The sequence below is a fragment of the Hyalella azteca genome, unplaced genomic scaffold, assembly GCF_000764305.2.
Source record: "Hyalella azteca isolate HAZT.00-mixed unplaced genomic scaffold, Hazt_2.0.2 contig16457, whole genome shotgun sequence".
NCBI lineage: Eukaryota > Metazoa > Arthropoda > Malacostraca > Amphipoda > Hyalellidae > Hyalella > Hyalella azteca.
This window is the reverse complement of record NW_025946280.1, coordinates 112,340-127,602: the sequence shown is the minus strand read 5'-3', so window position 1 is coordinate 127,602 and position 15,263 is coordinate 112,340. Positions and strand designations below refer to the sequence as shown.

Sequence of the window (15,263 nt, the reverse complement as noted above, 5' to 3'; positions counted from 1 at the left end):
ACCTTAATGGAAGACGCTGCTTGAGCACATTGGATGAGACATCGTGGGATGTAAGATGGTTTAGTTTATTGTAGTTTATTGTAGTTTATTGTTGTTTATTGATATTGATATTAAAATGTAGGGGGCATTGGGATATTCTGGTTTCAGCAACACGTTTAGTACGGTAATAAGTCAAAGAGTTCATCGAGATCACGAAACCCAGTGTTCAGTGAAATCAAACTCCACAAGCGCATGTGAATAACCCGGTGCTTGCTCGAGGAATGCAATAAAGATGCAGCAGAGATTTCCCACAAACCAAGACGACGAAGAATAAGATTAGGGACCTCTACCTTGACCTTAGGTTTGGTTCCCTCGCTCCACTGAACGCCCAACTCCTGCAGTCGTCAGGTTACTCGACAGACAACGCGTTTTTCCCTCAAAACCGAGGCGGCAATAAATTGTATTTTTGCTCAGAAACTAGGAAGGGAAGAAGATGTTCGGGTCCTGTTTGGGATGCCGCTTTGTTCACTCGGATATAGCCACGACTAACCTTTGTTTTTAGGCCATCACGAGCGGCGGACGACACCGATACGCCCAAAAACTTTTCCTTGACGCCCCAAATTAACATCAGCATTTAACGAGGTAAGTCTCTTCTACTCCGTCGAGTAAACATAGTTCTTGGACGTTAGGTAAGGGAATTAGTCATGAAAGTTCATAGGCTAATGCAAGTTGACCTAGCCCACTAAACTAAGAATTAACAGCAGACTTGTCTCACCTAAAGTTTCGGGGAAAGGACATATGCGAACTTGATTTCAATGCATGAAATTGTATAATACGCCCTCCAAAATTAATTTAGCGTATGATCCGGAAAATTAATCGAAATTTACGAAAGAAGAAGTGTCTACAAGTTTGCTTCCATCTCCAGTGAGCGAAAAATGGTCAATTGATTTATAGTTCTTTCCAAAACAAAGCTGACGTCAGAAGTCCAATTCGTTGATCAGCTGGGGTTCAGGCAAAAAATATTACTGCATAGTTGACTTAACATTAAATAAGTTTAAATTTAGATCCGATTGATCACACCCAGAAAGTTTGTATCATCAGCTTCCATGTACTTAACAAGTATTTTTTTCATGTTTAAACTGATTAAGTGACACCATTAAACGATTAAGCCGAAAAATTAAGTTGCAATAGACTTTTGTTGTCGCTCACCCTCTAAGGGCCGTTGAATAGAAAATTGCATGAATAAATTTTCTGCTTACTCTGAAACAATAGTTGTAACTAATTTAATATACGAAAACTATTAACTGGTGTTAAATATTTAAATATTTAATTAGTAATAAATATTTTAACAACTATAAGGCACTATTTCTTTCCTAGCTTAATTTATTAGATTTTCATTATTTATTCATTGAAAACCGTATTTCGACATGATACGATTGATGAAAATCTTCCAGATAGAAGTAAAAAGTATGCGCTACGATTCTCACCTTCGACTTCATTTTAACCGTGCAGTATAAGACTTAATTAGGAGCTGAATGAAAATCAACTGCTCTCCTGCCGCCATTTGTTCGGAGCATTAGCTTTTAATAAGAACGTGCAAAAAGAATTTGGAAACGAACTAATCTTGAACTTGTTCATCTTAACATACAAAAAATTTCATCCACGATACAACTCTGCAAAATATGAGTAAATAAATTTTTGGGTTCAAATCTTCCTCTTTTTTACTCCTCAAATGTTTCGTTTGTAAGATCAGGAGGTTGTGGCATGAAAGACCGAGATCAGCACTCTATTGCTGTAGCACCAAGGACGCGGTGAACAATAAATTCCCACTTAGAGATCGCCGAGCCAAGCCATAATTGCGAACGGTTTTTTCCTTGTATGAATGGCATTTTAACTTGAAAGGTTCGTGATTATATGCGTATTACAATGTGTATCACCATGCTACGGAAAACTGAACAGGTTGTTTCGCTCATTTTGCAGTTTATTCAAGTTAAAGGTTTATACGATTGTGTCCCTAACTATATATCAGTAAAATACTTGTAAAATATTCTCCCAAGACCACTGTGCACATGTAATTTTGTACATGATGATTAGGACGATAGTTGTACAATAAACTGTACAAAATTAACCGTCATTACAAGTTTGAGCTCATCCAAATGTCGGTTTCGGTTGGCTTGAAAATGCTGCAACAACACGAGGTATTGTATTGAATTAACTGCACTGATTTCCTGCCGAAAACTTACACTGTTGAATCTATTTTGATGAAATCTGAATTTAAAGTGCACTTCTTGACCCGAAATGCTCACTTAAATTAAGTTCTTAACTGAAAAGTTCTTTGTTTTTATTTCATTCTGGACTGAAGAGGGCGCTATCAACACACATTCATTGCTGAAACGAGAGACGAATGAAGTTTTTGTGTAAATTTAAGAATGCAAGATCCCAGGAATAGTTTCGAAATTCTTATTTGCAAAAAGTTATAGTTTCAGATCATCATTTGCATATATAATCACTCTATTTTGAGTAAATATTGTCCTATAGTTCTTGTCATCAACATCATTTTTCCTGACGATAATGAAGGAAATATTATCGAAAGTTTCAAAATAAAAGTGTAGGAAAATCAAACTCCTCGAACAACCCCACATTTTATTGCAAGCTTCGTTACCTGAGTCACCAAATTTCACTCACAAAAATGTTACCAGACAAGGCAGAATTTGGGTGTAAATAATTGTAAATTTAACATCGTTATTGAAGTTCCAAAAAACATTTTACTTGCTGGTCGTCACTCGAAGTACTGAACATTTCAACATCAAGTGAAAGAACTTGAATAACACAAAGCCAAGCACACGGGATCTATGAATCATAAGACTGTAACGAATAACACGGTATGTGTGTCAAGAAAAACTGTCGACTCGCTGCTGAAGATGCAAAATTTGTCATATGAAGCTTTGATTCTTACACAATTAACTGACAAGCTCGAAGCGACGATAAGCATGCGTGACACCGACATGGATCCTTGAAAAAAGCGTTCGCGATAAAGCAGCAAAAGAGAGCCTATAACAAGTTGAGTAATGAAATATATAAAAACATTGATGAATTATGTGTGCTGAAAACTCAGTGCTGCAACTCTCAAAAGAAATGAGGCTTGCAAGCGGTATGTAATGATTACGACGCATAATTAAGTGATCTATATAATTGGACAATTCTTCACTATATGAAAAGAAATAAAATTTTTTGACAAATATATTGTGATGAAATTTGAAAACTACTCTTTTTCAATCCAGCTGAAACAAACAAGCCAAAAAATACATTCTGATTAAGACAATTTTAAAAAACACAATTCCACGAGCGCTCGGGTTGACGAAATTAATACAAAATTTTCAATTAACTGAAACGTAAAAAATTTCATATCAAAATATGGGATACATAAGTTATACATATTTACAGCAACACATTCCCTACATTAAGCGGAATGTGTTCATTCAAGCAAAGCATTCAATTGGCCTACTAATTTATCAATCATCATAACTAATGAAATACTGAATTGGTTTGGAGTTTCCTGTGCTCATCCTGAAGTAGTAACCGTTACCTCCTGGCCATTCGAAACCTTCTGGCACTCTGACTGGGATTGGCTTCCTACCACTCTTAATCTTGGTTGAAGGAGATTTTTTAGAGCTTGTCGTGGAAATGGAGTTCTGCTTAATAAACGGATTGCTGGGAAGCGTATTTGTTTCAGTTCTGACAGCGTCATTGTGGCGTGCAGCTGTGACGAAGGGGTTTGCCAGTGACACTGAGTTCTCAAATGAAGGTTGTCTCGGTGCTGCCAAAGTCGGGGTCTGCCGTGGAGGGGTGGTAGTGGTCAAGGGTCTTGGAGTAGTAGTGCTAGGTCTCAGGGTGTGGGTGGTCGTAGTTGGTGGGCGCGTTTGAGGACGTTGAGTGTTAGATAAAATAGGAAGGGGTTGTCCAACAGGTGCAGGAGGTGTAAACACAGTATTAGTGCGGTGAATAACATTGTGGTTAGTGACTGGTCTGAAGAGGAATGGATTATTGTTTATGTTCGGTCTTGCTGAAGAAGAAGCAGAACTTGGTGGTGCGTTTGGAGCTGTAAAAGTAGACGCCGGTCCTATGAATGAAGCCGGAGGGAACCTTACTCCTCCAGTCTGGCTTGTAGTGGAAGATAGTGGCCGTCCGATATTAGTAGCAGTTAATCCAGGGGCTTCAGGAATGATGTTGGTGCTGAGAATACTGCGGTTGTCAGGGATGGGAAGAGGACGGCCGACGTTATTTATGAATTGCCCTGGGGAAGCAGGCAACGAACTTCCAGAGCTGAATGTTCTTCGATCATTAATTGCTGGAAGCCGGGCATTGTCAATTGGTATTCTAGCCAGAGATGGAGAAGAACTGCGAGCAGGGCTTCCAACAACGGCGTTAGAGACACCATTATTAAACGCATTCGTAGCTGACAATGGACGACCAACATTGGATTGAGTTCTAGATGTTTGAGTGCCAAAGTTGACGCCTGGGAAAGTATTCGTACCTCCGCGATTATTCTGTGTCCTCTGGATGCTGGATGTACTGTATGAAAAATAAAAAATATAAATAATCATAAGTAGTGTTCTCATAGTTTTAAAATACCGAAACACCCATGTCAAAAGTATTTATTAACTTATTCTATAAAGCAATCATAATTATTGCCCACTACTTCCAGATTTCCTCACCTGGTTGTTCCCGAAGTCCTGGTGTTCCCCAAGAGTCCAATATTCTGCAGAGCAAGACGAGCTCTCGCTCTGTCGTCCGCATCATCGTCGTTGAGATCATCAATGAGATCCTCGACAGAATTTCGCTCGAAGCTATCCCTTCGGAAGCCACTGAAAGTGTTACGGCTCGAAGTGATAAGATTCTGAACTCTGTTGTTATTTGTCCTGCTAGCGGGGGAAGCGGGGACGAAGATTTCATTGCTGTCTCGTTCTAGGCTATCTCTGACGATAGTAAAGTGATTACGTCCTGCGATGTTTTGGTTAATTTTGGTCCTAGGCGCGAGAGCTGGTGACGCGGGTAGGGTAATTTCAATACTGTCTCGTTCTGGGCTATCTCTGACGATGGAAAAGTGGTTACGGACAGGATTGTTTTGGCCGAGCCGTGTTCCAGGCGTGATAGCTGGCGACACGGGAAGACTAATTTCAATACTGTCTCGTTCTGGGCTATCTCTGACGATGGAAAAGTGGTTACGGGCTGCATTGTTTTGGCCGAGCCGTGATCCAGGCGCGATAGCTGGCGATACGGGAAGACTAATTTCAATACTGTCTCGTTCTGGGCTATCTCTGACAATAGTGAATTGGTTACGGCCAGCATTGTTTTGGCTAGCCTGAGCTCCAGTACTGAACACTGGCGAAAACGGAAGAGTAATTTCGATGCTGTTACGTTCCGGGCTGTCCCTTCGGAAACCTAAACGGCCTATTTGATTGTTATTTCTTTGCGGAGGTCGTAAGTTATTCTGACTGACAGTGCGAGTGTTACCTCTGAACGGAACAGCTACCTCAAAACTAATGTCCTCTGGGCTGTTGGACCTAAACACGTTGGTGGCAGGAATAGTTCCCTGGTTGCGCGCTGCGTTGAGGAACGGGTTGACGATTTCAATGCTGTTTGTTTCGATGCTGTTTCTCCCAAAGGGATTTCTGCTGCCTAATGTGCCTTGAACATTGCTTGTGAACGGAGTCCTGATTTCGATGCTATCTCTCTCGATACTGTTCCTTCTAAAAGTGTTACTGTTTCTCAAACTAGAAACAACATTGTTCCGGAACGCATTTGGGCGTTCTCTGCTGTCATTTTCAATACTAATGGTTCTAAACACATTAAAGTTGTTTGGGGTGGACGCTTGAACATTAGTTCTAACTGGAGTCCGTACTCCGTTGTTGTTCCTTGGGGCGGCATTTGAGTTGGCAGGAATAGCGGCTTGATTGTTCAATGAAATAGGGACCCTAATTTCGAAGCTGTCCCTTTCATCGCTGTCTCTCCTTAAAAGATTTGTTCTGGGGCGACCTGTTGTCCTCTGGTTATTACCTATAGTTTTTCTAATTTCGTTGTTATTAGTTTTGATGCTGTCCCGGATTCTCGCTCCAAAGTCCCCAGCAAATTTGGCTGCCTGAACTAACTCAATGCTATTCGTTTCGATACTATCGCGGAACCTCGCGTTGTTGTTGAGCTGGCCACGAACTGCGCTTGGGACCTGAATTTCGATGCTATTGAATTCTATGCTGTCCCTCAACCTAAGGTTGAGATTATTTGGGCTGCGATTGTTGTTGTTGATGTTATTTCGGTTGTTGGTTTGAGCTGCAATGCTGAATGGCGAAGCATTGTTGTTGTTCAGAGCGGCATTGTTGTTTCGGGCAAAATTGCTGTTGATATTACCGCTCCTAAAAGCACCAATGCCAATTTCAACGCTATCTCTTTCTAAGCTTATGCGTTCTCGACTTCTATCGAAGCGGTCGTTCAAATCATCGAAATCGTTGTCGAACTCATCCGTGTCGAATCGGTTGCGCCGGTTCTGGAAGAAATGAAAAATATACAAGTAAAATTCAAACAAATGCTTCAAATTAAATCCAGGAATTGTCTCGAGCCTTCAAAAGGTCCATTACATATAAGACCGTGAATTTAAAAGCAAAGAAAATACCACAAAAATTCACCATATCTTTATAAGAGAAAACGTTTCGGAGTCCAGCTCCATCGTCAGTTCAAACCACAAAATTCTGTTCGGAGCTGGACTCCGAAACGTTTTCTCTTATAAAGATATGGTGAATTTTTGTGGTATTTTCTTTGCTTTTAAATTCCTGGTTAACTTGCGATTCAAGCGGACAAGTGATTTTAATACATATAAGACCGTTTAGAATGATTTAATTCTAGAATTTTTTATTTCCCCTATCAAAATGCAGCAGAAACTCACGTTGCCACTGAACTGGGCTGAGGTGGCGACCGCCGCTGCCAACACCACAAGGATCTGTAAAAAATTAAAATTTAATTACTGACTGAATCATAGATAATCACGAGATAAGATTTTGATCTGACCAATTGTCAGGAATTCAGGTTCCATATAAATATGGCCGAAAAAGATTATACATTTTTAAGCCATACCCGTGATTGGTAAAGTTGTGTTAAAAGTAGTCCAAATTAAAATCAAATAATTTTCCAATTTCATTCAATATCTACGGAAAATATTTAATCAAAATTTTAGTAAAATTGTATCAATCTTTTAAAAAGTTGTGGGAAATGGATTAACATAACTTTGAATTCATAGCTAAATTTTACGACGTAATTTTCTCCGTAAAGAAAAATTTTCCGAGTTTATTACTGATTAAACTCCAAAATTTATGAGAGGTTAGATGTGAACGCATCCGATCATCGTCCCTTGAAGGCCACAAAAGTACGTGGACAAATTCATGGAAATTGCGTGGCACAAAGTACAAGTATTTCGTCTTCATATTGCCGGGAGGTTAAGCTTTCGCAACAACCTTTATCCCTAATTAACCCCGGTTACCATAAATGGTCGAATTATGATCAGGCCTTACACTCTCTAGAAAAATTTATTGGGCTCCGTGTAAAGGACAATCGCCCGAGCAGGTTTCCCAACGCCTCATGCATAAAAAATAAATATTTAATTTCTAGTTTCTTAACTGGTGACTTTCCCATTAAATTGAAGGGGGATTTTTTTTCATCGCTGAAACGAGTAAGAGGCTGAAGGTTCATTTTTGCTAACTATCGTGCCGAATGAAAAATCATCTTGGTCTTCAAAAATGCATACAGTATAAAAATGTACATTTTCACATCTACATGAAAATTTTCAGATAAAAACATTTCATTTATTGAGAAATTTTTGAAATAGTTGAGGACAAGGCTGATATCGACTGATAGTTTGCAACATTTAATAAAAACATAACTGACATATACGCTGATTCATATACATTCATCGTATTTCAATCTCCATTTGAATTCTGGCAAGCATATCACGGTGAAATTTTACCTGCGCAAAATTCATAAAGAAACGTGAGTTAGTTTGGGTGACTAAGCACCAGCAGCCAAGACATCCTGAGCATGGGATCGCCGTCAGTAGGTACCATTCTTACTCAACGGATCCAATAACCGTCACCAATGTTATTCGTACCTGAAGGTCGGGTAACTAAGACTTACCATCAGTGCCAGTCATTTGAGCTTGGCGTGTTCTAGCCTATAACCTCCGTGGCCTCAGCATTCCGGCAAGCCAGGCTGCTCGACCTGCCACACCACGTAGTGTAGTCCTGAACTTGCATGATATCTGATACGTGCATAAACATTTGATTGTATGATCATCACGTAATGTTTCGTAGTGTGATTTTGAAGAATAAGGAGAAGATATTAAGTTTTCTCTGATGAAGGATTTTAATTTACCTTGTATTTAATCAAAATATGTGCACCGTAGCTTGTACATTTAGGCTAAATATTATGGTCTCAGTGAATTAAAATCGTTTTAAAACAAGCTAATGAGAGTAGTGCGCTAAGGAAGTCAAGGTGCAAAGTAGATCATTGATATGAACAAACGGTGAATCGAGTTTTACTGCCGATTTGTCATCAACTTTTACCATTATTCAATGGTTTAATATCCGAACAATAATGTTTTCTCGGTTGAAGTGCCTGAATGAAAATATCATTTTGTTTGTACATTCGACGTTGTTGGCATTGAATTCTTCCATTAATTCACCTGATCAAATATATTTAATTATATAAGTGCCTACGTTTTCACATGCAGCAGCCTGTGTGAAAAATTGCAACCTGCCCATATAAGGCGAGACGCTCGATCGTCAACGCTTGCAAACTGATGCATTCACTGGAAAAGTCACTTGAATTTCTTGTTACCAAAAAAGGCATTGCACAAAGGTATAGAATTTTCACACCTTTCCTCCTAGAATGATCATTTACTGCGTCGAAAATTCATTATCGCTGTCAACGTGTAAGTGTAGGAACGTGATTTACGGTGTAAAAAATATGTGATCGTAAACTCAGCTTACGATCGCAGGTTTAAAGCTACCCACTCTTCAATGTTCTCCTCACTGTACAATTATTAAGCTCAGGCATGACTCTTAATAATAATTTTGTTTATTCGTCCTTTTTAATTTTTCAGTCCAATGATAATTGTGCAGAATTTGCCATACTTGAATGATTCTTTACAAGTGAGCATAAAATAAGGGATTAAGTAAAATTTTTAATTCCATAAATATAATATATCTATAGAAGATTAACAATCAATAATTGAATAGATAAGAGTCACAAGGTTCCCTGTAACAAAAAGCCTGTTCAGTATGCTTATGCTCTCTATGGTTTACGTAATTTTTAAAGGCTTAGTGATTTGCTGCAGTGGGTTGAAAGTGAATGCTTCTTTTTGCAACGTAGAAATGACGCGGATAGAAATAATCACGGTCACCCTGTGAGGTACAACAGATGGTCGACCTTCCACGAACCTTTAAGTCGGAATATAAGCCTAGCCGATGCATCGAAAGTCAGCGCATCAAGACGCCTTCGCTTTGGACCGCTGCATACATTACTATAGACTTCATCCTGAAAAACTTTGCAGTAAAACACTTAGAAGAGCGCCAATACTATTACAAACAAAAAGTTTACCAGGTGTTATATAATATGTATGCAAGTATAATAAGTATACAGATAAACCTTTATGCAAAGTACGTTATTTTCAAATCTAATAGAAAGTTCTCCGTTCATCGTAAACCGTTCACTCTTCACTGTTTTCCTCACTGTGCAATTATTAAGCTCAGGCATGACTCTTAATAATAATTTTTAGTGACTCTTAGTAATTCAAAACGTTTATTTCTATTTTGAAGAAACACAAGGTTACCGTTGATCAGTTTTATTTCAGTTCTGTTTTGTTTCCATTTGAATTGATGACTAAAAAAAGGTTATATGAAATTGTTAATGTTTGTTTCGAAGATTCGGACAGAAATATTATCCCCAACGTCATTATGAACTATTATTTATTTGCATGGTGTTCAGAATAATACGAGTATTTTCGATTCATATTTCATTTTAAATTTATCATCTCTATCTCAATTGATGAACAAAAGTAGAGTAAAAATCAGCGCATGAATGGGAATAAAAGACGAAACTCGTCGTCACGTCCCAATGGGTTTGCTTTAAACGAAGCCATGATGCTGTATAATTTTCTGCTCATTGCGCAGGGCTTCCTAACGCAATGCTTTCTTGCAATGCCTGTCCTGATTACTCGTTGCTTGATTAGAAATTGTGATAAAAAGCATTGCAGTCCAAGCCACGCTAGACTGCAAGGGTCTTCGTTGGATTTGTGTGCTCGTGTTGAAAAAATGCTTGCGGCTCCTTTTTCTTTTACATGTATCACTACCAAGAAATTTGTGAACTGTGTCAACAGATACGATATATGTGCCCCAACGTTTAACAGATTCTGATTGCAGTTTAAAATAATGCAATGGTTATTGAACATCAATCACAATAAACAGAATGCGAGGCGGTATAAGGTTTAAAGTTTTTCGGCTTACAGAGCTCCAAGATAACCCGCAGAAAAACTTCAATAAACACATCGAATATTTTACGCTAATGTTTAATACCGTGTACAATAATGAGCAACCTCCCATTTTAGAACCCTTTATGTTAATTCATCGCCACAAAATATATGCAGGCACGAAAAGGTACTCAACAATGCTGTCAAATCCGGCCTTTCCTTTCCTGCCGCTGCAGGAATATAATCAGGCATAGCTCATAAGTTAGTGATTAGGGATCAACTTTCACGAGAAGAAATGACCTCTCAGAAGATTATGCTACTTAAAGAATGAAAAATGAACTTGAAATGAGTCCTCATAGGCAAAATTTATGTCGCAATCCGATGTACTAGGCCGATCAATCGCTCGAACTAACTCGGATTGCAAAAGCTTCGATAGCTCTTTAAAGGGGCTAATATTAAGGAACAATTGATGACGTTAACTTCCGATAAGCCGTTGGAATAAGTCTGATGATCATCGCAAGGCAGCATTCTAAATCACAGCTGATAGGCAGCGGCTAAGTAATCAGTTTTTCCTGTCGCTGAGCTCGGTCATGTCTGTGCATTTAAGTCTGATGACCATGACAATGCAGCATTCTAAATTATTGCTGATAGGCAGCGGCTAAATAATCAGTCTTTCCTGTCGCTGAGCTCGGTCATGTCTGTGCATTTAAATCCTCACCCAAGAACAGCGCCGCCACCACGCTCTAGAAGAGGACAAAAGTTCCACTGCTTGGGAGCTGTTAACTTTACCTGACCTGCTCCAGCACCAAGATGACACATGAGGTGCCAGTGAAATCAAATTTTTCATTCTTTGCATGCCTCGCTAAGGCATGAATAGAGCCATGCATGATTAGAGCAATCCGTCGTACGAAGGGTCTCCATGTTGGATCGACAATATGCGATCAGTACTCTGCTTAGCGGCTTCGTTGACCTTGAACATGAAATTTACTTCAAATTAAAGCTCGAAAGTCCCTTTTCGACATTGTGAATGTAAAATTCGTGGATTTCGATGCGCTATAAGCCTGGAGGTTTGGAGACCTGAGATTGCATCAAGATTTTGCAGGCGAAGTGCGAAGGTCAAACAATCCACGAGTTTGTCTCTCGGAGGAAAACGCCCAAAACTCTTTGATTGCCAACTCTTGAATGCAGCAAGTTCGTCCATGACATACACGAGTCTTTCGTTGCAACACCAAGTAGTAGTGACCAGGAGCGAACACCGAGCAGTGATCAAACTTGAACATCTCGACGCGAAAGGCAAATTTGAAATAGCTTGCATACGAGAAGCTGAACAAATACACTAAGATTAGAGACGGTGCTTGGGCTGAACATAAACCAGCCACAGGAGGTCATTGCGCTGCGAAAGGAAGCGACAACGGGATCATGCAGGAGCGCCTTCCATGCTAGAGACTGCATGCTCATCGAAAGGGAAAGGCCCCCACGTAATGGGCACTTTTTTACTGCTCACCAAATGTTGACTCGCGGGAAACATCGCTGGAGCTTGCGCAACAGTTGGCGGTTGCAAGACCCTTCGACTCAATTAGGTTAAACCTGCCCATGGTATTAGCATCATTAGTATGAACCAGCGCTACCGAGGACCGCCTTGACGAGCATCTGATTGTTAAGATTAGTTTCGATTCATTTGAGCTCAACAGGACAAGGAAAGGAGACGAGGTCGCGAGTTCCTGTGTACGTGAGCTGAGAGACAGGAGGAAAATGTGACGAATATCACCTGATCTAATATAGATGTGGCATAAATTGTTGAACATTTTTTTACATAAAACCTTCAGTGGATAAAACTGTTTTGTAAGATATCAAGATATTATCAATTTTAGTTAAGCACTGTTTTTCTCTTGATGATCCTAATTCAACAGTCCCTAATATTTTAAGTTCAGACATTCCATTGAACATTAAACAGTGAGTGAAGGTAAGAGATTAGCTTATGATTTGTTGTAATGGTATCTCAGTTTCTTCTAATTGTTTTGAACGAAGTTTGAAATTTTGCGTTGGAGTTGGCACGTATGAGTCATCGTGGCCCATGAACTCCAAGTTCCAAAGATCAGAATTATCGTTTGCGATTGACTTTTACGAGGTAAAATACCTGAACAATGAAATGGAAAGACTCGACTCTTAAAAACACAATAGTACATTCAGTTGTCTGCAAGCCGGCTATGATGTCAAACTTCAGTGATGCCTTTTTGATATGTGTATGATACTTAAGGATTAATAATCTTAACTCCAATCCGAAATACATCCTCTAGGTCAAGGTAAAATTCACAGACAATTTTCCCAAAACAGGCATACTGCTCCGCACCATTTCGGAAAACTTTCCTCTTCAATAAATAATGACATTTAAGGGTCAATTCACTTCATAATGATGGTATATTATCGGAACACACTTTTGCAGTCGCTAAAAAATTACATTTCTTACTGACTATCGAACTTATTAGGGACAAACTTCCCTTTCGAGGGAATGAAATTTCTGTTTCTAAACTCATACATTTTTATAATGATACCAATATCCGTTTACGTAATTTAAAAATTCTTGTCCAAGTTCGACGCTCAGCAACCTTTTCTAAATTCGTTAAAAAAAACTTGTACTATAATCCTAACGAGCACCAATATTGCTTGTCGTGACCTCTTCTTTCTGTAATCATTTATTGACTGCCAAATTGACCCCTACTCGTGACGTACTGCATGATGGTAATAGATTGAGGTTTGTCATCAATAAATGAAGTCTTAAAACTCTCAAGCCTGTTTAGGGAGGACGTTCTTTTATAGAGATCACGTGATAGATGATTGGACGAGATTCATTTTTCGATCAGTTCTTTGAAACAAGGTTAGCTCATAAGTCATTTACGAGCTCTCACAAAACAGATTTAAGAATGTGTGGCGACGACATTAATTTAATAGTTAATTAACCACAGCACCTGTATTGTTTGACAACAAATTTATTAGAAGTACAATTCAGTTCCCATTTTTATATTTCGGCCAAAGATTTACGCCTCAGTTTTCTATAAAGGATATGATCTATTGCTTTAGGGCCAATCATTACGGATATCCATTCAAGCTACTTTTATCTAAATTTTGAAGTCGGATAACCCAAGTTAGCGTCTACACGTAATAAGGTGTATTTTTATTTTAGTGAAGCCATCAGTCATGTGCTGCCGCTCGGTAATTGTCTTTGCCCGTCATCGTAACGTAATGCATAACTTCACTTTTTATCGTGTCACGTAATTTGCACCTAAATTATATGACTCAGCTTAAGTTGTTGTAACGATTATCGCCACACTGTAATATCTATTGCGACACGAAGCCATTTAGTAAATAATAATCCCTGGTGTCATTTGTTGCATCGGCGCGGTATCGGCACGTGGCAGATTACTCCTGGTGATTAGTTCTTACGCAATGATTATTTGCCGTCGTTATTTCCTCCACTTTGCCCTAAAAAATACACTAATAACATAACAAATAATAAAGGCTCAAGAAAAAGGCCCAAAAATAAAGCACAATAACGAAAAGATTTTCAGAATGCAGTTCGTCCTCATGCAGAGCGTGAGAGCGGAGTGAGCTCACGGAGGCTTCGGAGAGACGCCGACCTTGACTTCTGACATGAGTGATCATCTCTGAGCCGCGCTGCATTCAGCTCAAGCGCTGAACTGGTCGCTGCATTCAGCTCAAGCGCTGAACTGGTCCTGTCTCTTATACACATCTAGATGTGTATAAGAGACAGGCTCAAGCGAGGACCTGGTCGCTGCATTCAGCTCAAACGCTGAACTGGTCGCTGCATTCAGCTCTAACGCTGAACTGGTCGCTGCATTCAGCTTAGGCATTTTTGTTCACAAAGCTAAATTTCCGAAGGCAATGTGTTATGCACACTTGAAATCTAATGTATATATAATTATGTAAACCTGGAATCTAATGTATGTTTAATTATGAATACTTGTAAATGAGATATTGAAAAAAGCAACAAAATATTTAAAAACTCTCAGCCGGGAACATTTATTAGGTAATATTCAAAGCGCTCATTGAGCTGTGGAAAGAGAAAAACGGACAAGCTTCATTGTTCAAAATGAGATACCACCATTTGTCCTAAAAATAATCAATCTCGTCCTAAACAGAGTAACTAACGCAATACACGGTCAAATACTAAAATTATTTTTCGGTAGAAGGCTGTAAATCGACTTCATCACTACAAATCAGAGTCCAGATAATCAAACTAGACGTTCCTGACAGGAAACACTGGAATTTATTTCCTCCCCTGAAATTATTATGACATTTTCGATACTTATAAAGTGTCATTACCACAATTCAATCTGAAAATTTCAATAGTAATTATGAACGCCTTTCTATATACTCGTAGGGATTTATGCTGCTACCGTGAAATGATTGCACGAAGAAAATAACCCATATAGAATTGCCATCATATGAGCTTCATCGTTCTAAATTATTCACGAAATAAGCTGAATAAATTCCTCTTCTGAAAGTCTTAAGTTGTTTTTCATTAACTTCGATCACGACAGCGAGGATAACGGTGCACTTGAGAGAGAAAGGGTTGATACAGCTGCCTAAAAAAAGTAAAATTATAAAATGAGCGTGCAAACAAATATAATGTAGACGAGGTGAGAAGATCAAATGCTCTGATCAATTGGTGACTGTCATGCATGACTGGCGCCGCTGCAAATACTTCTGTCTCACGATGGCCAATTGATCATCACTCAAAAACTTTCGACTCGCC

The 15,263-nt window shown here is 39.1% G+C and overlaps 1 protein-coding gene across 1 annotated transcript in view; it reads right to left on the bottom strand.

Moving 5' to 3' along the window:
• Nucleotides 1–2,608: 2,608 nt before the first annotated feature.
• Nucleotides 2,609–15,263, bottom strand: part of LOC108680089 (myb-like protein A) — a 42,298-nt gene continuing 29,643 nt past the window's right edge. Inside the window, exons 2-4 of the mRNA XM_018168851.2 lie at nucleotides 6,917–6,970; nucleotides 4,695–6,520; nucleotides 2,609–4,551 (exon numbers count right to left, since the gene is read on the bottom strand). Coding sequence (XP_018024340.1) covers nucleotides 3,492–4,551; nucleotides 4,695–6,520; nucleotides 6,917–6,970 — 2,940 coding nt within the window. The 3' untranslated portion in view covers nucleotides 2,609–3,491. The remainder of the gene's footprint in view (nucleotides 4,552–4,694; nucleotides 6,521–6,916; nucleotides 6,971–15,263) is intronic.